This window comes from Procambarus clarkii, chromosome 86 (genome assembly GCF_040958095.1).
Source record: "Procambarus clarkii isolate CNS0578487 chromosome 86, FALCON_Pclarkii_2.0, whole genome shotgun sequence".
Classification (NCBI taxonomy): domain Eukaryota; kingdom Metazoa; phylum Arthropoda; class Malacostraca; order Decapoda; family Cambaridae; genus Procambarus; species Procambarus clarkii.
In genome coordinates this window covers 4,590,158-4,615,795 of record NC_091235.1, presented here as the reverse complement: position 1 = coordinate 4,615,795, position 25,638 = coordinate 4,590,158, and the positions used below count along the sequence as shown (strand labels likewise).

General features: G+C 42.4%; 1 protein-coding gene across 2 annotated transcripts in view; it reads left to right on the top strand.

Moving 5' to 3' along the window:
- Nucleotides 1–25,638, top strand: part of bys (Bystin) — a 55,389-nt gene that overhangs the window by 3,369 nt on the left and 26,382 nt on the right. For both annotated transcript variants that reach the window (XM_069317026.1, XM_069317027.1), the window contains exons 3-8: nt 5,706–5,833; nt 9,444–9,582; nt 11,177–11,315; nt 14,721–14,870; nt 17,752–17,978; nt 20,637–20,845. In XM_069317026.1, coding sequence (XP_069173127.1) covers nt 5,706–5,833; nt 9,444–9,582; nt 11,177–11,315; nt 14,721–14,870; nt 17,752–17,978; nt 20,637–20,845 — 992 coding nt within the window. The remainder of the gene's footprint in view (nt 1–5,705; nt 5,834–9,443; nt 9,583–11,176; nt 11,316–14,720; nt 14,871–17,751; nt 17,979–20,636; nt 20,846–25,638) is intronic.

Here is a 25,638-nt window from a genome sequence, read left to right as displayed (position 1 = left end):
GTTTTCCTGGGGATGGCTTTTGCCAATACCAGACACTTAGGTGGTGGGAAGTGGGTTCTGTCTCTCAGGTGTTCTTGGGTGGTGCCTCTTTTGCGCTGGTTGAGCACTGCTTGTTTGCTTTGCTTCTCCTCAAGGATGTGAGTACGTGATAGCTCCGTATCCAGCTGCCTTTGTTCTCTGGAGCTCCCACTGTAGAAGATCACAGGTGTTTCCTTCAAGGAGTACCGGACCAACCGGGCTGTGGTGGGTATGTGGACCTGCAGGCCGCTCCAAGCAACAGCCTAGTGGATCAAACTCTCACGGGTCAAGTCTGGCCTCGGGCCGGGCTTGGGGAGTAGAAGAACTCCCAGAACCCCATCAACCAGGGCTTATGCTCGCTGGATGAACGTTTTATGCATCTGTGCGGTTGTTGAGCTGGCCTGTATGTTTGACTTCGGTGCCTGGTATGGCTACGTTCTTGCCAACAGGATTGACTTGGGCGGCTCAGCCCTAGTTGCCTACTTCCCCCTCCTTAAGGTTCCGTATCGGCATTCTCCTTGCCCACCTTGGGTATCGGCAGCTCGTGGTGGTCGAGGTTTAGATTTGCTTGGTCCTTGACCCCCCTTTGTCTGCTTCTTCCAAAATCTTCCATTTTGTACCTTGTATCTTTTATGTAGAGGCTTGTTTCTTCAGTCGTTTTTACTTCGACTGCTGCCTTCTAACCCTTCAGTCAGGTCCTTTTGCAGAAGGGTTCTGCCCTTTCTGCTTGGTAGCAGTCCTGAGTTAGGCCCTCACAGTTGTTGGTCCAGGTCAGCCTCTAGTGAGGGCATGCTTCCTGGGTTGTTATTTTCTCCGGCGTGTACTTCTATTGGCCGATGTTGTTCTTCAGTGTCCCGGAGGGAGGTCTCTGCTCAAAGTGTCTTCATACATGACCTTTACTCAAAGGGGTAACCTTTGTAGTTACCCCCCCCCCTTTATTGCCACTTTGGGGGACTTTTGGCTCATTTTTTCCAGTTCTTGATACTGCTGTTTGTGGGCTTTCTAGGTTGTTTCCCAGGTTCTCTGGTGGTGTCGTTTTCCCCTTTCCCTTTTGGTTTGGGTTTGGTGGGTCAAGGGTCCTGCTTCCTTTGGCTCCATGTGGTTATTGCATTGTGGTTGGTCTCAGGCTTGGTTGAGTTCCCTACCTCTCTTTGGTGGGTTCCCAGCAGTTCCCAGTCCTTGTGCGAGTCTTGGCGGGCCTGTGATATGTTCTCGACTTTCTTGGTTTTGTACAGTGTACATCATTATTCCCTGGCCAACCTTCCCAATTACCACATTACATGAAGTCTGACGACTCGACCATTAGGGAACATACGCAAGCAAATACAGCATCAGCTAGATAATAGAATGGATTTTCTGAACCTTCAAATCCAGGGATCCTATCACAATGCTCATACTACTCAAACCACTTGTGCTGTCCCACCTTTAGTACTGCTCGACACTCACTTTCCCCTTTGAAGCAGGAGAGATTGCTGAAATTGAGAGAATGTGGAGAATAAATATAGCACACAGACATGATAAAGCACCTAAATTATTGGGATCATCTCAAAGCTCTCAAAATGTGCTCTCTAGAAAGAGATGAGTTAGGTATCAAATAATATATACAAGACATGGAAAATATTGAAGGGCCAGGCCCCAAATTTACATAGTAACCTGTGGGCCCCTCCAAGCAACAGCCTGGTGGACCAAGCTCTCACAAGTCGAGCCTGGCTTTGGGCCGGGCTTGGGGAGTAGAAGAACTCCCAGAACCCCCATCAAGTAGGTATTAAGCAGGTAAGTAAAATAACAGCATACTGGAGTAAATGATATAGAAGGAAATGTAGAATAAGTACTAGTGAAAAGCAGAAGTGCCATAGGCACAGAGAACACTGTATGAACAACAGAGGTCCACAGTTATTCAGTATTCTCCCAGCAAGTATAAGAAATATTGCCGGAACAAAAGTGAACGTCTTCAAGAAAAAAATGGACACTTTTCTGCAAGAAGTGCCAGACGAATTGGGCTCTAAAGAATATGGGGGCCTGTGGGTCACTCCAAGCAACATCCTATTGAACCAAGTTCTCACAAGTCAGGTCTGGCCCTGGGCTGGGCTTGGGGAGTAGAACCTCATCCAGGTACATTTATTATGGGTGATGGGGGTTTCCTGTGGTCCCTGTCTCCCTGTCTAAGAAGCCAAAATCTTCTAAAAATGTTTTGAATAATCTGCCTATACATTGTATAATATTATAATTCAAAGAATGCATGTTTTACACAGCAGATTTTTCTTCTTGGTTTCATGAAGTATTTGACAAGGAAATTCACAAACAACAAAATCGAGGCACATGGAGTGAGCCCAAGTGAAGTACGGACTTTCATATTGTTTGATAAGCCGTTGCTTGCCCCAGTACAGTACAGTATTGACATAACATGTGTACAGCACTTTCACCTAATACCAACTCTCTCATCTCTCTTATCTATGTCATGAAAAGCTTTCTCGGTGAAGGAATAACAAAATCTTGAAAATTTGTCAAAATATTCTATTAACCCTCTAACTGCACGGCCTATAAATATGACATCCCCCCAGTGCGCAGGAAATGAGACCTTGGGAAAAAATTATTTTTTCTTCGGAAACTGTCAAAAACCCCTCCCTGTATATGGGTATAGCAACGCAAGTTCGATATTGTACTTACTTTGGCTGCTATGGGGTTCGAAAGGTGGCCCGTGACGTCATAATTCCTCGTGCGCCAGAGCAGTATGCTCCCGGGGCCGGTGGGGTGCCTGGGGCGGGGCGCGAGAGTTGTTGCGAATATATTTTTGCACATTTTTTGCGCACAGTTCCAAATACATTTTATTTGTTTTTCCATGCTAATCCTATGTATAATGAACACGTACACTACATTATGGTAGTAAAACATCCGTACTGTCCGAAGACACTGTTAAGTGCATGACACTTGTGTACACATATGTTACACATATTTACCATGTATCATGCTAATTTATGTATATATACAATCTATTTACAGACTATACACTGTCACACACTATATACATTCACCATCAACACATTCAGAACACCGCGAGTGTGAGCAGCCACACCCAGCCAGCTAGCCCTCCCTCACTCCATCTTACTCGCCAACATTGCTCCTCCCACCATACTGTTATTGTATTTATTACACAATTTACACATGTTATATATACCTATCTACATGTTTTATTTACCAGAATTATGCAAGTAAGCCGGTATTGTATCCAAACAGTACAGTGGCCACCATACACTGCATGACAAATCACACAGCAGACAGCAGACGACGCCACGATTACGACGTCACCTCCCTCACCAAAATAGCTCCTCACAACATACTCCTGGTGCTGTACACTATTCCACACACACTGTATATACCCATGTACATGTGTGTTCCCCATAGCGAACCACGAAGCTAGTATGGTGAGCAAAACAAGAGTTACTGCCACACAGTGAGGCTACCTCAATTCTCTCCCTTCCTCCCTCCCTCACCAAAATTCCTCCTTCCTACGCACAACGCTCATTATAACCACAATCCTGGTCACTAATACCTGTAAATGAATAATTGACCACAAGTTTATTTTGAAAAGGAACCTAAAAAGTCGTTTGAAGGTTCCTACATGGATGAAATAATGCTGTGGTGCTGTGGCTAGCGCTGTGAACATCGTGAACAGCATTGAATCACTGATATTTGAACATTGTACCCAGTCATTATCACACTCGGGCTCTTCTATAATACTATCATGGCTAAATAAAACAGATTATATATATATTTTGACAATATTAGACGATGCTGTGGTCACACGCTGAACAGCAGTGCTGTGCGCTCATGCTGTGAGCGCCAGCCTTGGTTGCTCACTCACTACTGAGGCTCTGGCACCCGGCAATGTGGACCATGATTTTTTTTAAAGATGGCGTCTGTTTACAAGAGCCCTGAGGTAGCTGATGTGAACCCCATGTAGCCGCGGGAGTTTTGAATGGAACGTGAAAAATAAAAACACCCGGAGGCGCGTTGCGCACCTGAAGCCTGGTCCTGCAGGCGCGTTGCGCAGTTAAAGGGTTAATGAAGTTATGTTTAGTACAGTATATGTAAGTTGGCAAAAATATGGAGTGGGGGTGATGAGCCAACCTTGAAGAATTCATTGAAGAAATTGAAGAAATCCAAAGAGTTCCAGTTAATAAAGGGAGGATTTAGAAAGCAGTCGACGGTGGCACGGTGATAACACACTTCCCCCGCACTTTACCAGCAATTTGGCCTAGGTTTGTATTTTGGCTGGGGAGGCTTGACCAGACACCAATCCTTAATTGTACACCTCTGTTCACCCAGCAGTGATTGGGCACCTGGTTGTTAATTGATTGGGAGGTTGTATTCCAGGGAAGCTAGTGGGTTAGGCTTACCATGAACTATAGAATGGAAAAGCTTTCATTCAGCCTGCTAGCAGGAATCACCAGTTGTCTATTCCTGTACCCGCCTGTGTCAATAAAGAAAAAGGCAGTATGGTCTGTATTATTGAGTGGCTAGAAAACATGATAATGATCCAGGTGCTGAGTGAAGATGAAGTTCTCCCATTTGTTATCAGTGAGGCGGGGTGAGGTGAAGATGCTGAGAAAGATGAGAAGGCTGAGGAAGGTTGAGTGGACGAAACACCCAAGACAACAAAATTCAGTTGCCATATAATTTCTGTTGCTTCAATAATTCCGAATCCAACAGTGCAAATAAAAAAAATAAGCTTATATCTATATTTAGGTGGACAAATGAGCTGATCATAAAAAACCAGCGTTGAATGTAATGTAACACCATTTTCTGGGCAAACCCTGGAGACTTCCTGACACCCTCCATCCCTCCGGTCGGCGGTTTTCATCATCCAAGAACTGAAGGGGTGAGCTGCCAGCTTCCCCTGCCCACCCACCCCTCGGGGGGCAGGGAAGGCACTAATGAGTGAGTGCACTAGTTGGATGACGTGTTGCTTATTTGTTTTCTTTTGAGGGGGAGTTATTTTGCTTTGTTCAGACATAGATTGCAATTTTAACCAGCTAGTGGTCTATTTTGTTCCGCCTATCTTTGGGTGCCCTTCCCGGTCGATGGCAAGTATGATATACTCTAAATGTAGAATGCTCATATATCATTGCTCCCTGTGCCTCTGAGGGGACCAGGCTCATGGTTTCCAATTGGAATAAGACCTCCCATGACTGATGACCCCAAACTAATATTGCACACGTCAGTTTGGATAGCTTCAGGGAGCCGATGGGACTTTCCACAGAAAATGTGAACGAAAAAGGAGACATGCCAAAATAGTCATATTTGGTAAGATCACGAAGTCAGACTTTCAGCCAGTTATTTTAGAGTTTGCTAGGTTAGGCTAGGTCGACGACCGGGCCGCGGGGACGCTAAGCCCCGGAAGCACTTCAAGGTAGGTAAATATACAAAATTGAAGTCCTTCATTTCTAGAAAATGTTAACTCCAATAAGGTAAGTTTGTTATTGTTATTCCATTTTATTTATCTCTTATCAAGATCCCTCCCTAATAATGTACAGTATACTGTATGTAAAAATGTATTTAATTTTATTTAACATGCTTCGTAAGAAATTTGGATAATTCATATTTGTGTGATTTTAATTGTGGGTCTTCCCCCATTCGATTCGAATTGGTGAGCTTAGATTCACTAATAAATGTTTTCCACCGTGCAGTATGTTGAAGGACAGCTTGGAAGGATCATCCTCAAGCAGAGTGTCGCTCAACTTAAAGAAATGGAAGAAGAGATGGAGGAAGAGGAGTTTCCACCTTTGGGTGCACAACGTCCAAGATTCACAAAAAGGTAAAAACTTATTTTCACCCACATTAAAAACTGTCATTCTCTTTCACCCACTTTTCTCTTGCTTACAATAACAAAGTGTCAGCATTCTTGGGCTTAACTCAATTTTATCGTTGGCCATTTGTTGATCTCTTAGGCTACTGCAATTATTTTCATTCTCTTTGCCACTTAGCTTTGGTGTTGATCCCAGTTACCTTGTCTTATCTTTCTGTCTTTTGGCATTGCCGTTTCATCTTCACTGTTTTGCATTTTGTCTTATTCCTTCTTTTACCTCCAGGGACACAAATACCAATGAATGCTAACCCCACTTATCTCGGAAAAAAGTAGGGGTCCTTGAGAGACAAGAGTTCTCAGATTGGCACAAAACACATGAGTAAGCTAGGTGAGGAGGTAGAACCCTGGGGAGACCTAAGCTGCCATCTGGTAGAGCACTGGGATACTAGTTCTTGGTTTGTTGACATTGGGCACACTACTGTTTCCCTTATTTCCATTATTTTCATTAAAAAGTGTGGTGTGTTTTCCTTCCTTCCTTACTTTTTTGGTTAGATTTTACAGTCTTGAGGTTGATCTTTGATCTCCATGCTTCTCTCACCACTATGAGCACAAAAAGTTCTCACCCTGGTGTTTGGTAAGCCTACGCAAGTTCAGAGGCCTGGTAGTTTTGTGACTGCCAGTGGTACCAGAGGCAATACACCAGGAAGCTTCTGATACCTGCCGGAAAAGCGATCTTCTAAATACACACGATGCAAGATTGATAAAAAAAAAGGCCAACAGATGCATACTCCTATGAAGTTTCAGATGGTCACATTGGCAGTGCAGTCCTCTCATGTCTAGCTTGTGTCCATAAACCTGCAGGATGCGTGTTGGACCATACCCATTCCACCTTCTCTCAGGGATTGCTTTGGGTTCAAGATTTGGAATAGAGTTTTGTTTCAGTGGCCTCCTGACTGATCCCAGTTTAGTCTGCAATCCATTCACCAAATTTTCAAAGGTGTATCAAAGCAAGCCTCCCAGTAGTGATTAATGAAAATACACCACCCAGTGTGAGTCAAGTTAGGACTGTAGTGTTAGTATTGTAGGATGGTTTTTATAATCCAGTCAGTTTATTCTGAGAATAAACCAAAGTTTATATGCATTTTGCAATCAATTCAATTACTCCCAAAGACAATGTCCTACTGATCCCATTGATAGGATCATGCTCAGTCAAGACAGGTTAACATTGTGCACTGTTGCAGCAGGCATCTTTGGGAATGTCTGTACCAGGTCATACTGGAGCTAGAATTATTTGAGTTTTACTCAATTCAGCCCGAATGATCTATTGCAAGCACGTACTATCATATTATACCAGTACATTCATATAAACTTGCAGTCTTTCCAAATGTTACTTGGCATGAGAGAGATTGCTAGGCATTACTCTCATTAACTACTGGTAAATTGACAAGGTGACTACACAAAACTGCCACCAGGAGGCAGCACCAACACATGGTACTCTCGAGTTGAGGTGGCTCGTGTTTTTTACTAAATGGTCCCTATGTCAGACGTGGGCAGGTGGGGACCAGAATTCAGTTAAGTGGCTTGTGTATATTCTTACAAGCTTTTGTTTCTTTGTCCAATGGATTTATGCCATTAGTGAAATGCTTCTAGTGTACATGTAGACAAATTACTTGTCTCATGATACTGTCACTGACCGGTTCTTCTATGTGTGGTGCACCAAAACGTGGTTCATCACCTTTCGTCCTGTACGTGGGCATTTGTGTAGTACAAAGTGTAAGTTAGATTGCACTCTCTCCTTTGTGTAAGGGTGCTTCTGATTTTGTTTAACTCCACATCATACAATAGTAGAGTTTTCATGGCTATTTTCACTTTCTCTGCATCAGTCACATATTCTTTCACCCATCATTGTTTTCAGTTTAGACAGTGTTAACTTAGAGCTTGTGCCTTGGCAACTAGGCCTCTTTATTGGTAGCATATTGTTTGGGGACTTGTTTTTAGCAATGGCTCTCTTGAGGTTATCTTGAGATGATTTCGGGGCTTTTTAGTGTCCCCGCGGCCCGGTCCTCGATCAGGCCTCCACCCCCAGGAAGCAGCCCGTGACAGCTGACTAACACCCAGGTACCTATTTTACTGCTAGGTAACAGGGGCATAGGGTGAAAGAAACTCTGCCCATTATTTCTCGCCGGCACCTGGGATTGAACCCAGGACCACAGGATCACAAGTCCAGCGTGCTGTCCGCTCAGCCGACCGGCTATTATTTTGCTTCCTCACTTTTTTTTTTTTTTTTGCTATGGTACAGCAGTACAGGGTATAGCAAACCTCTGCATGGTGCAACATGGAGGATTGGCATATTGAGTTTTTTGTCTGAGTAGTTTTCAGGTTGCCATCATCATTCAAGGACCTTACCCCTCAAAAAATGTTTTCCCTACTTACCCATGTTTCATGCCACTGTGTGGTCGGCTTAAGGCTCTCTTTGTGGTCGGCTTAAGGCTCTCTTTTTGGAGACAGTCTTTTACATCTCCTTCATTTTCCTTTCTTCTCGGCCAAAACTGAGCTTTTTTCAAAAGGGAGGGTAGCTTTGGGATTGGTTTGTTCGTGCTTGGGTACATCATTCTCTGTTCTGTTGCTGCATTATATCTGTTTCTCCAAGCTCGTCAAAAGATTCATGCTACATCTTTTTTTTTTCATAGACCTCGCACTGGTACACTGTTGTAAAGGTGTATTCTCAGAGCTATTGGGGGGGGGGGTCCCTTCTCTCCTTCCCTGTCTATCACCAACCTACCTATATGTGCATCCAAATGAAATCAGTCTCCGTGGTGTAGTGGTAAGACACTCGCCTGGCGTTCCGCGAGCGCTATGTCATGGGTTCGTATCCTGGCCGGGGAGGATTTACTGGGCGCAATTCCTTAACTGTAGCCTCTGTTTAACGCAACAGTAAAATGTGTACTTGGATGAAAAAACGATTCTTCGCGGCAGGGGATCGTATTCCAGGGACCTGCCCGAAACGCTACGCGTACTAGTGGCTGTACAAGAATGTAACAACTCTTGTATATATCAAAAAAAAAAAAAAAAAAAAAAAATACAGTAACTCAGAAATTTGGCTAAATTTGAAATGTTTAAATGTTTGAAATGTTTCTTTCCAATAAAAAAAAGTACTGTATTACCATTTTTCCCCTGAGTCCCTAATTCTCTTGTGTGCAGTTGTATTAATTTTGTTAGTCAGAATGTTATTGGGTTCGAGTTAGGGGGGGGACAGTTGTTGGTGTGAGTGGTGCCATCTGGTGGTGATCAATGGTAGCGACTATGCAGGCAACCTGGCAGTTTATGAGAGTGCTGTTTAGCAGTCTTTATATGCCAAGTAAGGTTTGGAAAGGTTTTGGTATTTGAACTTTTTCTAGTGACTTTTGACTGAATTCAGCATTCTCCTCTGCCTTCCTAGCACCAGTTGTTGACTGGACAGGGATGTTTAAATAGATTTCTTTTACACCTGTATTTTCACTGTCCTGACTCATGATTCTGTTTAATGGGACTTTTAATGGTCTTGCTATAGGGAGCATCTCATTGTCTTTCTAAAACAAGGAATGTCTATATTCACTTTAAAACCTTACTTTTATTATAGACCAACTGCAGTCAAATTAAGCTCCAAGTCGGGGAAAGATGGGGAGAGTGAAGAAAGCAGTGACGAAGAAGTTGATGAAACACATGCTGCGGTGCCTCAGAATGTTGACAAAGTTGTTAAGGAGTTTGAAGATGAACTTGTGAGTGTTACTTAAAGCTTTTGCTTGATTCATTCATTGTCATTGTTGTTACACCATTTTCCTCTTGCATGGTGGGGAGGCATGAGAACAGAGGATATGATGAATATTATAGTGGAAAATGTTTGACCCCTATACTGTATTAGAAAAGAATACTTTCGTCCATTCATAATACAGTCACATTAAATGCTAGTACTGTATATCGCTCCATAGATAAACACCTCAACACACACCCAGTCATCCCTCTAAAACAACAGCACCCTGGTTCATAAGACCTGGTGTACAGGATTGTGAAGTCTCCACTGCCCACCACTATGTGGGCTGGGGACCAATCTTCCTTCAGTTTTGCTCCACTATAGATTATACTAGCCTTGAATCTAGGGCACACATCTGCCCAGGTTCTAAAAGCAAAGACGGATTCCTATCACGGCCTTGGAACGTGATAGGAATAAATCAGGAGCAGTTGAGGTATACTAATGGGGGATATTAATTAATTAATAAGGTGTTAAATATATCATTACAAAATAGAACAGAAAACAATGGATATAAATTGGATACATTTAGATTCAGGAAAAACCTAGATAAATGCTTGTTTAGAAATAGGATGGTTGATTTATGGAGCAAATTACCAAGTAACATAATAAACTTAAAAGCACTTAATTGTTTTAAGCATAAGTTAGACATGCATATAAATAAGTTTAGGTGGATTTGAATTAGAGCTGTCTTGTATTGGGCCTTCTGTGGTTTCCTTTATTCATGTGTTTTAAGCACTAGAATCTTGTCATGGTGTCCATTAGGCCTGTATGAGACCAGAGGCCTGATAGTTTTGTAGATGTCTTCATGGTCAAGGGCGCCTGACAGCTGAGTGGACAGCATTTTGGATTCATAGTCCTGAGGTTCCGGGTTCAATCCCCGGTGGAGGCGGAGACAAATGGGCAAAAAGTTTCTTTCATCCCCTGATGCCCCTGTTACCTAACAGTTAATAGGTACCTGGGAGTTAGACAGCTGCTACGGGCTGCTTCCTGGGGGTGTGTAACAAAAAGTAGGTCTGGTCAAGGACCTGGCTGCAGGGAGCTAAGCCCCAAAATCATCTCAAGATAACCTCAAGAAGATGATCTGACCTGACAGCTGAGTGGACAGCGCTTGGGATTTGTAGTCCTAAGGTTCCGGGTTCGATCCCCGGTGGAGGCGGAAGCAAACGGGCATAGTTTCTTTTACCCTGATGGCCTGTTCACCTAGCAGTAAATAGGTACCTGGGAGTTAGACAGCTGCTACGGGCTGCTTCCTGAGGATGTGTAACAAAAAGGAGGCCTGGTCAAGGACCTGGCTGCAGGGACACTAAGCCCGGAAAACATCTCGAGATAACCTCAAGATAACCAAGATGGTACCAGAGCCACTGCACCAGAGAGCTACCGAGGCTGGCCAGAAGAGTCCATATCATCACATTCAGTGCTTGGTTTTTAAAATTTGGTTTACCTAGGTATGACATGTAGAATTGTTAATCAGCGCCCTGTATTCATTCAAATTTTTTAATGTGTGATGGTAGCCAGATTATCAGATAATCAAAATGACTTGAATAACTGTTCTCATATTTCAGAATTTGGCAGAGGAAGACAAGAAGGTTCTGGAACACTTCATGAACAAGGATGCCCTGCCTCAGAGGAAGCTGGCAGACTTGTTTAGAGACAAAATCACAGAAAAGCAGACTGAAATAAAGACACAAGTGGATGCCAGTAGTAAGTTTTGCAGCTTATTTATTATGTCTCCCAGCATGGATAACTTATGGATTTGTCATGTTATGTCACTTTCACCCGGTGATTACGAATAATTTGTCTATTTTTTATGGTAGGAGCCCCTACGGCTTCCCGGAGCTATCTAGGCTGATAGGGATTGTCCTTACTTTTGGCATCAGTCGATGTGGGTGGAGTTCTAGGTCTACCAGGAACCACGGCCAGAACCTGGCCCCCTCTGAGGCACGAGGAGCAGTGGCTTATAGAAATGCACATGTGATTATGGAGCATTCTATATCTGCCATCGACCGGGACAGGCACCCAGAAAGGTAGTGCTTCAAAACAAACCCCTATTCTGGTGAAACCAACGAAAATAATGAAACAAGTGGACAGAATTCCCCAAGGGAAAACGAGCAAACAAGCATGACATCACACGAGCCGCACTGCATGTCTGCACAGCTCCAGACCCCTGCACCGGCGATCCACACCTAAATTCCTCGGCTGATGGGATAAGGCTTGGTTTTTGTGGCTCCAGCTCCAAATTCTCTTTGTGCTGTGCCTGGGTACTCAGGCTGCATGCGCTTAGGGCTCCCTTCCCTAAGTTCCCTGTAAGTACCGCCCTAAGGGCTTCGGGTTACCTTCCACAAGTCACTTGCATCTACCTCTGTTGGTCTTTCGCTGCTTGGGGATTGACCGCCCTGAGTGTTTTGGGGGATTCCTCCCTTTGTTTGCCTTGGAGTAAGTGGTAGTTTGTGCACTGGTAGGGGTAGCTAGTTTTCACCTATAACAGGGGCCGGCTCTGTTCCCTCTGGGTACGCTGTCCTCTTGCGAGATTTTTCTTTTCTTTTTGCCTGGCAGGGGGGGGGGGTCTGCCTTGGTGTCCCTCCCCCTTTATATTAGGGTTGTTTGTGTTTGGTTGTACCCACCCCCCCTGCTTTGCCTCATGAGTGGACACGTCCCGGGGGTTCAGCTTTAGCAGTGTTGGTTGGTAGCTTGGGTGCCGGTTAGCAGTACCCTGTCTCGGATAACCCTCAGCAGACCCAGTCTAGAGGCCCTGGGAAACCCCGCGGGGGCACTCGGGTCCAGTGGATGTGACCCCTGAGTCTCCTCTCGCTTTGTGCTAATTTGAGGGTTGCTCTGTTCCCTTGTCTCAGTGCGACACAAATTGTTTTCGACGCAGGACCCGATCCAGGGTCCTGCGAGCTTTGTTGCCTGTATGTGACTCATTTCACACAATCTGATGATGATAATATTCGGGTGCAGGCAGCTCGCGCGTTGTAAGATAAGTTTAGGTTGCTGTTGCACACTAGGTTGGTTACTTGCTCATGCCCCGCCTGAGCCGTCCTGTTCGTTGGAACGGTTGCTGTCTTTTCTCTCTTCTCGGTTTGTTGTGGCCCCTTCAGTTCAAAATTGTTTTTCGAAGGCTATTTTTGCTGTTGGCATTCGCCTCTGGGGGTTGGGTTGGGGAGCTTCATGCTCTCCTCCGGTGCAGAGGTTTCTGCTCTTATGGTCCTGGTGGTTGGTTTGTTCATTTGCAGCCATCTTCTTCTTTTCTGGTGAAGAATGAGACTGCTATTTTCCGGAGGGGTCTTTGGGTTGATGGTTGGTTCATCCGGGGATGCATCATGTGTTGTCTGGTTGTGACTCTTTGCCATTACCTGCTCACCACAGCCTCGGCACCGGGGACATACTTTGGGTTGAACCGGTTTCCCTTCCCTGTTCCAGGGTTCGGGTCTACCAGGTCATCTGCAGGGTTATTCGGTCCAGCCAGCCTGCAGTCTATCCTCGTGCCCATGACATTCGTAAGTTTGCTGCGTTGGCTGCCATCTTTGGTAATATGTCTTGGGCTGACATTTGGGCACGGGAGTTTTGGAGGTCGAATAGGGTCCTGGCCACTCATTACCTATCAATGTTCCTGGCCCTAGGTGTCAGTGTGTCGCATAGGGTCGGCGGTTGCAGCCAGTTTTCTCAAATTGTTTTCGAGTTGAGGAGCGAGTGGCAATCCCCTCCCGGGGTAAGTCCCTCTTGTTTTATCTTTGGTTAAGTAGCTCCAGGGAGCAGACAGGGCTTTCCCCAGAAAACCAGCATTGAATGTAATGAAATGTCATTATCTGGATGAGACCCTGCGGCCCCACGGCAACCCTCCCTCCCTATGGTCGGCGGTTTTCGCGTGTTTTGACATCAAGCCCCCGAACTGGGGGTGGATAGCCGGCATGGGGGGTCTGGAGCTCTCCCTTCCCCCTCCCGGGGAGGGGGGAGCTGTGCAGACAGCAGTGCGGTGACGGTTCTGACGTCATTCTCAGTTTTTAGTTTGGGAAGTTCTGCCTAACACTTAAACTTTCAGTAGCAATTTTTTTTAACTAGATAGGGTCTGTTTTTGGGCACCTACTTTTCTGGGTGCCTGACCCGGTCGATGGCAGACAGAATGTTTCCAGTCACCCAGGTTTCTATAGGCCATTGCTCCTCATGCCTTTGAGGGGGCCAGGTTCTGGCTTGTGGTCCCCGGTAGGCCTAGAACACCATTTGCTTTGATGCCAGGGTTTAATACATTCAATATCAGCCCGAATAGCTTCGGGAAGCCTTCAGGTCTTGCCCAGAAAATGGCGTTTCATTACATTCAACGCTGGTTACTAATGCAAAGTTTCCTTGCTGGCTCTTGACCCAAGTGTTTCGTTACCATCTCTACTTGAGCAACCATGCTCAAGTAGATTCAGACTGTGTGTAGCAGCATCTAACAGCCTGGTTGACAAGACCATCAACTAGGAGGTTGATGGCTGATACTCTCCCTATGGTCAGAGAGTAGGCCATGGGGGATATTATTGGAACCACATCAATGTGTCCACAATGTGAACCACATCAAGGCAACATTACATAAATTTAAACATCCTAAAATAAATAAAATATTATTTGGCAGACCCTCAAGTTAATTGAGGGTGAGTATGATTCAAAAAAGCAATGTTACACTGGACTATGATATCATAACTGTGTAGGCTCATGCTTCTATGGCTTAACCACTGCACTGCGCAAAGCGCCTTTAGGCGCTCAGAGAGTTGTGCTTTTTGTTTTTTAATTTGACTATATTTTAATGTTTTTTAATGTTTTCATTACTATTTGTGTTTTGAAATGGAAATAGTTGACTTTGCAAACATTTTGACATTAAATTTACCTGAGCATTTGTAAAAATAACAAAAATATGTCCTTGACAATTGCACCAAGACGTTTTTACCGAAAATAGGTGAGCAGTGCAAGGGTTAAATGTACCAACTGTTGACAGGCTTCAGTTATCTAATTTGGAGTTAAACTTGCTCCTCACAACTGTTACAGTTTGAAATATTTTGTTCTTACATGTCCTGTAATCTTAGTTAAATTTTTTGTATTACTTGCATTAAGTAATGTTTTGTTTATTTTCAGGTGTACAAACAGTCAATCTTAGTCCTGAGGTACAAGAAATGTGTGCCCAAGTTGGGAAAGTATTGGCAAAATACCGCAGTGGACCACTGCCAAAGATGTTCAAGGTTATACCGAAGATGCGCAGCTGGGAAGAACTTGTTTACTTGACAAGTAAGATAACTTTGTATATGTAGTCTAGCTTGTATGTGCAACAACTATGGTAGATCTGAAGAGGCAGCACTGTCTTCATATTTCATACTCTGACCAACTATTTCTGAAGCTGATGTTTTGGTGGATTGTTCTACCAATAGTGCTCTGCTCTCCCAGTCATGGCAAGCCCCACTGCTCCAAGCTAAATACAGGCATATCCTCAGTTTAAGAGTTTAATTGGTTCCTGGAGACGCCTCGTATTCCGAAAACTCGCATTCCGAAGCTAATTTCCCCATAAGAAATAAAGGGAAATGAATTAATCCCGTTCCTGACTACCCCAAAAACCCCACATCAAACTAAATTTTTATACCTAATTCATCTAAATAAACCTACAAAACTATGTTCAAGTTATTACTTACCTTGCTGTTGATTGCTGTAGGCGTATGGAAGATGGTGAGGAGGTGGGAGGAAGAGAGGAGTTACTGTTTGGAAGGGGAGTCCCCTTCCATTATCACATCAGGCAGTGAGGACTTCACTGGTATGCACACTCTGGCACATTTTGCCTGCATACCACTAGGACTTGCTTGTTTTACTAAGAATTTGTCTAATGACACTTGTTTTTTCCCTACATTTTAACACTTGTCTGTAGTAAGACATCACATTATCATTTAAAAGGTCAATGCAATGGCCTGCTACAGCTTTATCTGGGTGAGTTTTTTCAACAAAACTTTGCAGTTCTTCCCATACTTCACACATTTTCTTAATCAAGAAGGGACATCCTCTACTGCCTCTACTCACAGCTATTTTCTTAGGTTGAACCTTACCAATGGCTTTCTTGAGACCCATGGCAAGATATATAATGACAACTTTTATGCTCAAATGGCCAAAAAACCGATAAAAAACTGTAAATCCTTGTGAAGAATTCAGGTGGGATAGTCACTGGACACGAGACACTGGTAAACTGAGGCGCGATCGCCATGCCACCACGCGCCAGTCGGCCTGTACACGTATCAACAAACTCGCGTCCCGAGGTAACCCTCGCCTTCCGAGACATATTTTTGGAGTAAATCCTGCTCGTCTTCCGAAAAACTCGCATACAGGGACACTCGCATTCCGAGGTACCACTATACTGGACTTCCTTGGACTTTGTTCGTCCTGCAGGGGCATTTGGTTGTTGTTGTGTTCCTTATTTTAATGTTAGCTTTTCGGCCATGTTTTTTTTTATCCAACTTGCAGTGGGGGCTTGACTCTTGTTGTGTTTCAGGCTGCATGCACTTCAGATTTTCTTTCCTGGGTGCATGCTAATGTTGCCCATGCACGGTTAGAATTATCATCTCTGGTTGTACTGTATTTGAGAATTCACCTCTGAGAGGCCAGATCAAAAGTTTGTAGAGCCTCGACTTTGGCTATTCATGAATCTTTGATTCTTTTGCTTGGAACCTTGGTTGGGAGCCTTGTCGTCTATGACATCTAAGGATATGTCACAGGGGGTCCAATAATTGTGAGAAGCAGGAGTACTCAGTCCCTAACTCATATTGTCCGGGGGGTAAGTAGACACTGAGATTCCATGTGTTTCGTGATCTTAATTCTTAACACTATTCCAAAAATTTTTATGATGTGTGATGTTAAAGCTGCTGTCTGCAATTTTTTGCATCTGCTGTACTACTACCTTTGTGAAGTGGCACAATCTTCTTTGTTTTAAGTATGTCGGGGATAACATCAATATTGAGGCTCCATTTCCATAATCAGGGCCTTTGTCAGTGGTTTTCTTGATCAATATAGAATTCCAGGAGTCTGGGCCTGGTGCAGAGTACATTGGAATGATGTCTATGGCTGTTTTAAAGTCTAATGGGATTAGGATGAAATCTGATACAGTGACGCCTCGACTTACGATTGCCTCAACTTACATATTTTCGAGTTACAATATAAATTTGGTCGAAAAATGCGACTCGACTTATGATCGTGTCGTTGACTAACGATATTTGTTGATACACGTTCGGGTCGACCGAGCGCATGGTTCCTGGTGGCATGGGCCAACCTACCTCAGTTTACCAGAGTCGCCTGCTTAGTGACGATAACGTTGTTGTTGTTGGTGTTATAGATTCAGCTACTCGAAACAAGTATCAAGTAGCATGGGCTATGGTTATCTTCTTCTTGAGGTTATCTTGAGATGATTTCGGGGCTTTAGTGTCCCCGCGGCCTGGTCCTCGACCAGGCCTCCACCCCCAGGAAGCAGCCCGTGACAGCTGACTAACACCCAGGTACCTATTTTACTGCTAGGTAACAGGGGCATAGGGTGAAAGAAACTCTGCCCATTGTTTCTCGCCGGCGCCCGGGATCGAACCCAGGACCACAGGATCACAAGTCCAGCGTGCTGTCCTGCTCGGCCGACCGGCTCCCTGTCTGGTGTAAGACAAATCTGTCACACATCTGCTAGCAAAATGGTATGCAGTAAACCAAGTGTTAGTGCTTGAAGTCATGGCTATTATCACTTATTCATTTTATATTTTGTAAAGTACAATATATACAATATCTGGTAATTTGTAAAATTTGGTTGATTTATTTTTCTGCTGCGAGGTTTCTGGACATTTTCTTGAAAATGTCTCTTTTTATTGATTTGGCTTTAAAGTGCTGATATACAAATATTTGTATAATATATTGAAACTTTCATTTGGTGGCCATTTATAGAACTGACTTGTGACTTGCCTCCTAACTGTGGTTCTCAAGGCTGGGCACAGGTTGTTGTTGTTGTTATTGATAGACACTTCACTACTCAATTCAGTACTGTATATAGTCTTAATAGATTAGTCCTATGTTGTTATACATATCCAGATAAGTAACCTGCTGCTGCATTGTTTTCATTGCAAGGTTTTAACAAGTTTTCCTTTCAATGTTTTTCCAGATCCAGATAAGTGGTCAGCTGCTGCAATGTACCAAGCTGTTAGGATATTTGTCAGCAACCTTAAAGAAGCCATGGCCCAACGTTTTTTTAACCTGGTTCTCTTGCCACGTGTTCGTGATGATATTTCTTTCTACAAACGGCTCAACTACCATCTTTATCAAGCATTGTGTAAGGCCCTTTTTAAACCTGCTGCTTTCTTCAAGGGTGTCTTGTTGCCCTTATGTATGGTAAGTGGCTTTTTCCAGTTGATCTGAAAAAAAAAAATTGTTTTTACTTCTTAATTTTTCAGGGCATTATCTTAAGAGCACCTCATTGTTACACTTGAAGTGCTGTATATTGGCACTAGTGGTATGGTTTATTGTGTTACTGAAGTTTGCAGCAATGTAATGCCCCTGGTCACTGCTGGATCAACCTTCATATATATATACATATCATATATGGGAGCCGGTCGGCCGAGAGGACAGCAGGCTGGACTTGTGATCCTGTGGTCCTGGGTTCGATCCCAGGCGCCAGCGAGAAACAATGGGCAGAGTTTCTTTCACCCTATGGCCCCTGTTACCTAGCAGTAAAATAGGTACCTGGGTGTTTGTCAGCTGTCACGGGCTGCTTCCTGGGGGTGCCTGGTCGAGGACCGGGCCGCGGGGACACTAAAAGCCCCGAAATCATCTCGAGATAACCTCAAGATATAGTAGCTGTTGGCTGAAAGGTGTATTTCAATGCAGTTTTGTTGTATTCTAGCAACTAAAGTTTCTAACATTTCGTAAAACTGCATTGAAATTATGTATGCATTTCATCTAACAATATGGGATTTGGACATATATTGTGCGTACCTAGTTGTGTGTATGGAGAGGAGATGTAGTTGTAGAGCCATGCCTTAGTTATTGTCCCTGGTGGATTTATATCTTCTGATGTTCCAATACAATACTCTGTCGTACTTGCTCTGGAAGTTGTGAATGGAGATCGCTTCCATCATTTCTTCCTTGAGCTCATTCCACTTATTTACCAACATCACTGTGTACAAGTTGTTGTCATCCCTGGCTCATCTGTTTTTGTAACTCCAACTGTACTCCCTTGTCTGGAAAAGACTATCTTTTATCACTGTCTATTCCTTACTTTATATTATTATACATTATTATATCATCTCAGGCTTTTTCCATCTAGTGTGGTTACACTTGGTTTCTCTTTGCCTGTTCTTATATCTCATTACTTTGCTCTCTTACTAATCTTATGGTACTGTATATCTCTTGAACTTTCTCAATTTTCTTTTGTTTACCAAGTGGGAGTTCCATGTTGATGTTGCATATTGTACAACATCAGTGGAACATGATGCACTAGAGTATGCAACATCAGCATACTCTAATGCTTCCTGTGTGTATAATATATGTATTTTTTTTTAAGTGCTGTCCTTATATTCACCAGTTTTTCATATGCTGCTGTTGTTGTTCAGTTTGTGTGCCTCAGATGCTTACCCCTCTATAGGCACTGATAGGTGAGATCTAGCTCTTTATGTCCCACCTCCTAGCTGTTTATACCTCATGTGCTAATTACCCCACTCATCATTAACATTATCATCATATTTTTTCTTTAAAAGTGTGGAAGGAATTGGCTTCAAGAACCTCTTCAATGCCTTCCATTTGCCGATGAAACGAGAACTTCCTTACCTCTCTTAAACCCATTTACATAACTAACTTCCACTGATGTATCCTAACACTACTATTTTTTAATTTAAATAGGCTTCCTTTGTCCACTTTATCTGTTCCTCCGAAAATCTTGTATGTTGTTATCATATCCCCTCTGTTTCTTCTCTTAAGAATGTGAAAGGGGGGTAGAAATAGCCTAAGCTACTCTATCCCTTTGAGATGTATTTCTTGCTTATCTCAATAAACATACTTGAACTTGAACTTGAGGGGTTAGCTCTCTCAACCTTTCCTCATAGCTGAAACCTCTCAGTTCTGGTTATAATCTAGTTGCATTCCTCTGAACTTTCTCAGATTCAGAGAACCTGAGAAAGAGTTCTGTTTATGCTTCACAAGGTGTGGGTTCCATGCTTGTTCTGCATACTTAAGCAATGGTTTCACAAGGGCAGTGGGCAGTGTGTATGAACTTGAAAACCTCCTTGTTTAGATTCCTAAATGAGATGCTGAGACTTGTTATATCTACACTAAGATCATTTTTCCTGTTTTGGTTCTTGTAATTTATATATTGCATTGTTCTTTGGCCTCTTTTTCCACTCTTCCAGACCTCATTACTTTACATTTGTTGAGATTTTTAATTTGAGAAGCCATTTATCCACCCATATCTGCAGCCTGTCAAGGTCCTCCTAAAGTATCGTGCAGTCTTCAATAATTACCCTTCTCATCAGTTTAGCATTATCATGCATGATCCTACCACCTCCTGGAGAAATAGTGTAGCCTAAGAGTCCCAAACTCTATAGGACCACATTTACTGCATACCTCCACCGTGGTGCTTTTTCTCTCACTATAATTGTGCTTCCTGTTTGTTAAGATAGTCTGTGCAGTGCAGTATCTTCTCAGTTATCCCATCTTGATTATCTAACTTTCAATTCAGTCTTTTATTGGGGACAGTGTCAAAAGCATTTGGCAGGCTAGGAAGATGCAGTCCACCCATTCTTCTCTTGTATTGGACACTAACTAGTTTTTAATTCTTCCATTGGATGGCCACTGTCTTTCTAATTTTTAAAGTTACTTAGTAATTGGTCATAAGTATTGTCTTTTGCACTTAATTTCTAGAATCTTAGGAACTTTCAGTTTAAATTTCATGTCATACACCTGACAAAAATCTTGCATATTAGAGCTATAATTAGCACTGTAGGGTAATTGTAAGTGTACACAGTGCTAACATTAAGGTCATTTATGTACTTCTAGTCTGGCAACTGTACTCTACGTGAGGCTGTGATAGTGGGTTCTGTTCTGGCTAAGAACCACATACCAATACTTCATTCAGCTGCAGCCATCCTCAAGATTGCCGAGATGGATTACACAGGACCAAATTCCATTTTTTTGAGAATTTTCTTCGACAAAAAATATGCATTACCATACAGAGTAATTGATGCCTGTGTCTATCACTATCTCAAGTAAGTTCTACTGTATTTAATTTATGGTTTTGTAATTTGTACAATGTAATAACTTGTGAAAATTAACTCAAGTAGTGGTAAATGAACTAATGCAGTAGGCTGAACAGTTTACAAGAGAATCACTGGATACTTTATAGGTAATTATGATAAAGAAAATAGGTTAAACTAAACATAGCTCTTCCCTCCTAACCATTCTTAAGTGACCACATGCATGCAGATTTAGCTTTCTATGGACCCAGTTAGGTAAACACACACTCGCATAGTATGGCAGAAAAGTTGCAGGGCGTGCATTGTATGAACACAAGTATTGTAAAGATGTTGCAGAAGAAATCGGTTGTTGAGTATACAGGAAATTGCATTGAGGGGTACTAATACTAAATATTATATATTTTTGTCTTGGGCATTCAAGTCACAAATTTAATTAATTGTTGGTCAATAACTGAAGAAGGTAGGAAGATATGTGTGTCAAAACTGTATAGCTGAAATGAATCGAGGAAAGTGCATTTTGGACATTGAAAGTGCATTTTTTGAAAGTTTAGGACATTTGGAGTGAATGTCCAAAAAGAGTACATTACAAGTAGAAGTACATTACATTCATATAAATGTTTTATAACCATGTTTACATCGTTTGTGTAAAAACTGGGTGGTAATAAAAATTGGAGGTAAGGAGTGTGTTACAAGACACTTCTCTTAAGCTGTACCAGGTCCAGGTCACATGTTATATAAATGAACATACTACATTGTAGGCCTATATATATATATATATATATATATATATATATATATATATATATATATATATATATATATATATATATATTTATATTTATATATATATATATATAATATATATATATATATATATATATATATATATATATATATATATATATATATATATATATATATATATATATATATATATATATATATAATCACGTGTTTATTTTCGTGATATACACATATATATATTTATATGTATATATATATATGTATATATATATATATATATATATATATATATATATATATATATATATATATATATATATATATATATATATATTTATATGTATATATATATATATATATATATATATATATATATAATATATATATTATATATATGTATTTTATATATATATATATATATTATATATATATATGTCGTACCTAGTAGCCAGAACGCACTTCTCAGCCTACTATGCAAGGCCCAATTTGCCTAATAAGCCAAGTTTTCCTGAATTTATATATTTTCTCTAATTTTTTTCTTATGAAATGATAAAGCTACCCATTTTATTATGTATGAGGTCAATTTTGTTTTATTGGAGTTAAAATTAACGTAGATATATGACCGAACCTAACCAACCCTACCTAACCTAACCTAACCTATCTTTATAGGTTAGGTTAGGTTAGGTTAGGTAGCCGAAAAAGTTAGGTTAGGTTAGGTAGGTTAGGTTGTCGAAAAAACATTAATTCATGAAAACTTGGCATATTAGGCAAATCGGGCCTTACATAGTAGGCTGAGAAGTGCGTTCTGGCTACTAGGTACGACATATATATATATTATGTATATATATAAGTATATGCGAACAAGCCTGAATGGTCCCCAGGACAATATGCAACTGAAAACTCACACCCCAGAAGTGACTCGAACCCATACTCCCAGAAGCAACGCAACTGGTATGTACAAGACGCCTTAATCCACTTGACCATCACGACCGGACATAATGAGGTGATAGCCGAGGCTATTTGAACCACCCCACCGCCGGCACTCGGATAGTAATCTTGGGCATAGCATTTTACCAAATCACCTCATTCTTTGGGGCACACGTGAGGAACACAAATGCGAACAAGCCTGAATGGTCCCCAGGACAATATGCAACTGAAAACTCACACCCCAGAAGTGACTCGAACCCATACTCCCAGAAGCAACGCAACTGGTATGTACAAGACGCCTTAATCCACTTGACCATCACGACCGGACATAATGAGGTGATAGCCGAGGCTATTTGAACCACCCCACCGCCGGCACTCAGATAGTAATCTTGGGCATAGCATTTTACCAAATCACCTCATTCTTTGGGGCACACGTGAGGAACACAAATGCGAACAAGCCTGAATGGATTAAGGCGTCTTGTACATACCAGTTGCGTTGCTTCTGGGAGTATGGGTTCGAGTCACTTCTGGGGTGTGAGTTTTCAGTTGCATATTGTCCTGGGGACCATTCAGGCTTGTTCGCATTTGTGTTCCTCACGTGTGCCCCAAAGAATGAGGTGATTTGGTAAAATGCTATGCCCAAGATTACTATCCGAGTGCCGGCGGTGGGGTGGTTCAAATAGCCTCGGCTATCACCTCATTATGTCCGGTCGTGATGGTCAAGTGGATTAAGGCGTCTTGTACATACCAGTTGCGTTGCTTCTGGGAGTATGGGTTCGAGTCACTTCTGGGGTGTGAGTTTTCAGTTATATATATGTATATATGTATGTATATGTATATATGTATATTATTAAATATGACCGAAAAAGTAAGATTAATAATTCTAACACGAATTTTCTCAATCTTTCGTACATTACGCTTCACTGTTGGAGGTAAATCAAAAATTAATTCTCCAAAATTCATTTTTATTTCTAGTCTGACGCGACACGGGCGCGTTTCGTAAAACTTATTACATTTTCAAAGACTTTAGTTCACAAATACACAACTGAATAGAACTTACGTATCTCCGATTTTATATCTACATTTGAGTGAGGTGGGAGGGGTGCTGTGGCATTAACACAAGACAGAACAAGAGGGGATATTAATAGGGTATTAAAAGTATCAACACAAGACAGAACACAAACAATGGGTATTGAATAGAAGTGTTTGTAGAAAGCCTATTGGTCCATATTTCTTGATGCTTCTATATTGGAGCGGAGTCTTGAGGTGGGTAGAATATAGTTGTGCAATAATTGGCTGTTGATTGCTGGTGTTGACTTCTTGATGTGTAGTGCCTCGCAAACGTCAAGCCGCCTGCTATCGCTGTATCTATCGATGATTTCTGTGTTGTTTACTAGGATTTCTCTGGCGATGGTTTGGTTGTGGGAAGAGATTATATGTTCCTTAATGGAGCCCTGTTGCTTATGCATCGTTAAACGCCTAGAAAGAGATGTTGTTGTCTTGCCTATATACTGGGTTTTTTGGAGCTTACAGTCCCCAAGTGGGCATTTGAAGGCATAGACGACGTTAGTCTCTTTTAAAGCGTTCTGTTTTGTGTCTGGAGAGTTTCTCATGAGTAGGCTGGCCGTTTTTCTGGTTTTATAGTAAATCGTCAGTTGTATCCTCTGATTTTTGTCTGTAGGGATAACGTTTCTATTAACAATATCTTTCAGGACCCTTTCCTCCGTTTTATGAGCTGTGGAAAAGAAGTTCCTGTAAAATAGTCTAATAGGGGGTATAGGTGTTGTGTTAGTTGTCTCTTCAGAGGTTGCATGGCTTTTCACTTTCCTTCTTATGATGTCTTCGACGAAACCATTGGAGAAGCCGTTATTGACTAGGACCTGCCTTACCCTACAGAGTTCTTCGTCGACTTGCTTCCATTCTGAGCTGTGGCTGAGAGCACGGTCGACATATGCGTTAACAACACTCCTCTTGTACCTGTCAGGGCAGTCGCTGTTGGCATTTAGGCACATTCCTATGTTTGTTTCCTTAGTGTAGACTGCAGTGTGGAAACCTCCGCCCTTTTCCATGACTGTTACATCTAGAAAGGGCAGCTTCCCATCCTTTTCCATCTCGTAAGTGAAACGCAGCACGGAACTCTGCTCAAATGCCTCCTTCAGCTCCTGCAGATGTCTGACATCAGGTACCTGTGTAAAAATGTCGTCAACATACCTGCAGTATATGGCCGGTTTCAAGTTCGTGTCGACTAAGACTTTTTGCTCGATGGTACCCATGTAGAAGTTTGCAAACAGGACACCTAGGGGAGAACCCATGGCGACCCCATCTACTTGCTTATACATGTGCCCATCCGGGCTCAAGAAGGGTGCCTCTTTAGTACAAGCTTGGAGTAGTTTCCTCAGAATATTTTCTGGTATGTCAAGAGGAGTACAGGCTGGATCACGATACACTCTGTCGGCTATCATTCCGATTGTCTCGTCCACAGGTACGTTGGTAAACAGCGATTCTACGTCCAACGAGGCTCTTATCCCTGTGGCCCGTGTGCCCCGCAGTAAGTCAACAAATTCCTTTGGAGACTTCAGGCTGAAGGCGCAAGGAACATAAGGAGTCAGCAGGCCGTTGAGTCGCTTCGCCAGTCTGTACGTGGGTGTGAGGATCTGGCTAATGATTGGCCGAAGTGGGTTTCCAGGCTTGTGCGTCTTGACATTTCCATACGCATATCCAGGTTTATATTCCCCAATGATCTTTGGCAGGTGGAGTCCGGATTTCTTGGCGTTCACAGTTTCGATCAGTTTGTTGACTTTTGCTTTTAATTCGGCTGTAGTGTCCTTCGTTACCCTTTGGAACTTAGTTTGGGTAGAGAGTATGATGTTCATTTTCGCCAGATATTCGTCTTTTTTAAGAATGACATATATTGGCGACATGTCACCTCTCCTGACAACTATCTCCTTGTTCTCACGAAGGCTTTTAGCTGCCGCTTTAAGCTCGGGGAAGAGTATGGTGCTTCTGTAGTTGCCTCGATTCTTTCCTCCTTCTGCAATAAGTTCTGCTTGTAAGGTATCTTTGGTAGTGACCTTCTTTTGTGTCTCGAGGTCGAATATGTCGTCCAACAGAATTTCCAACTCTACTTTCCGGGC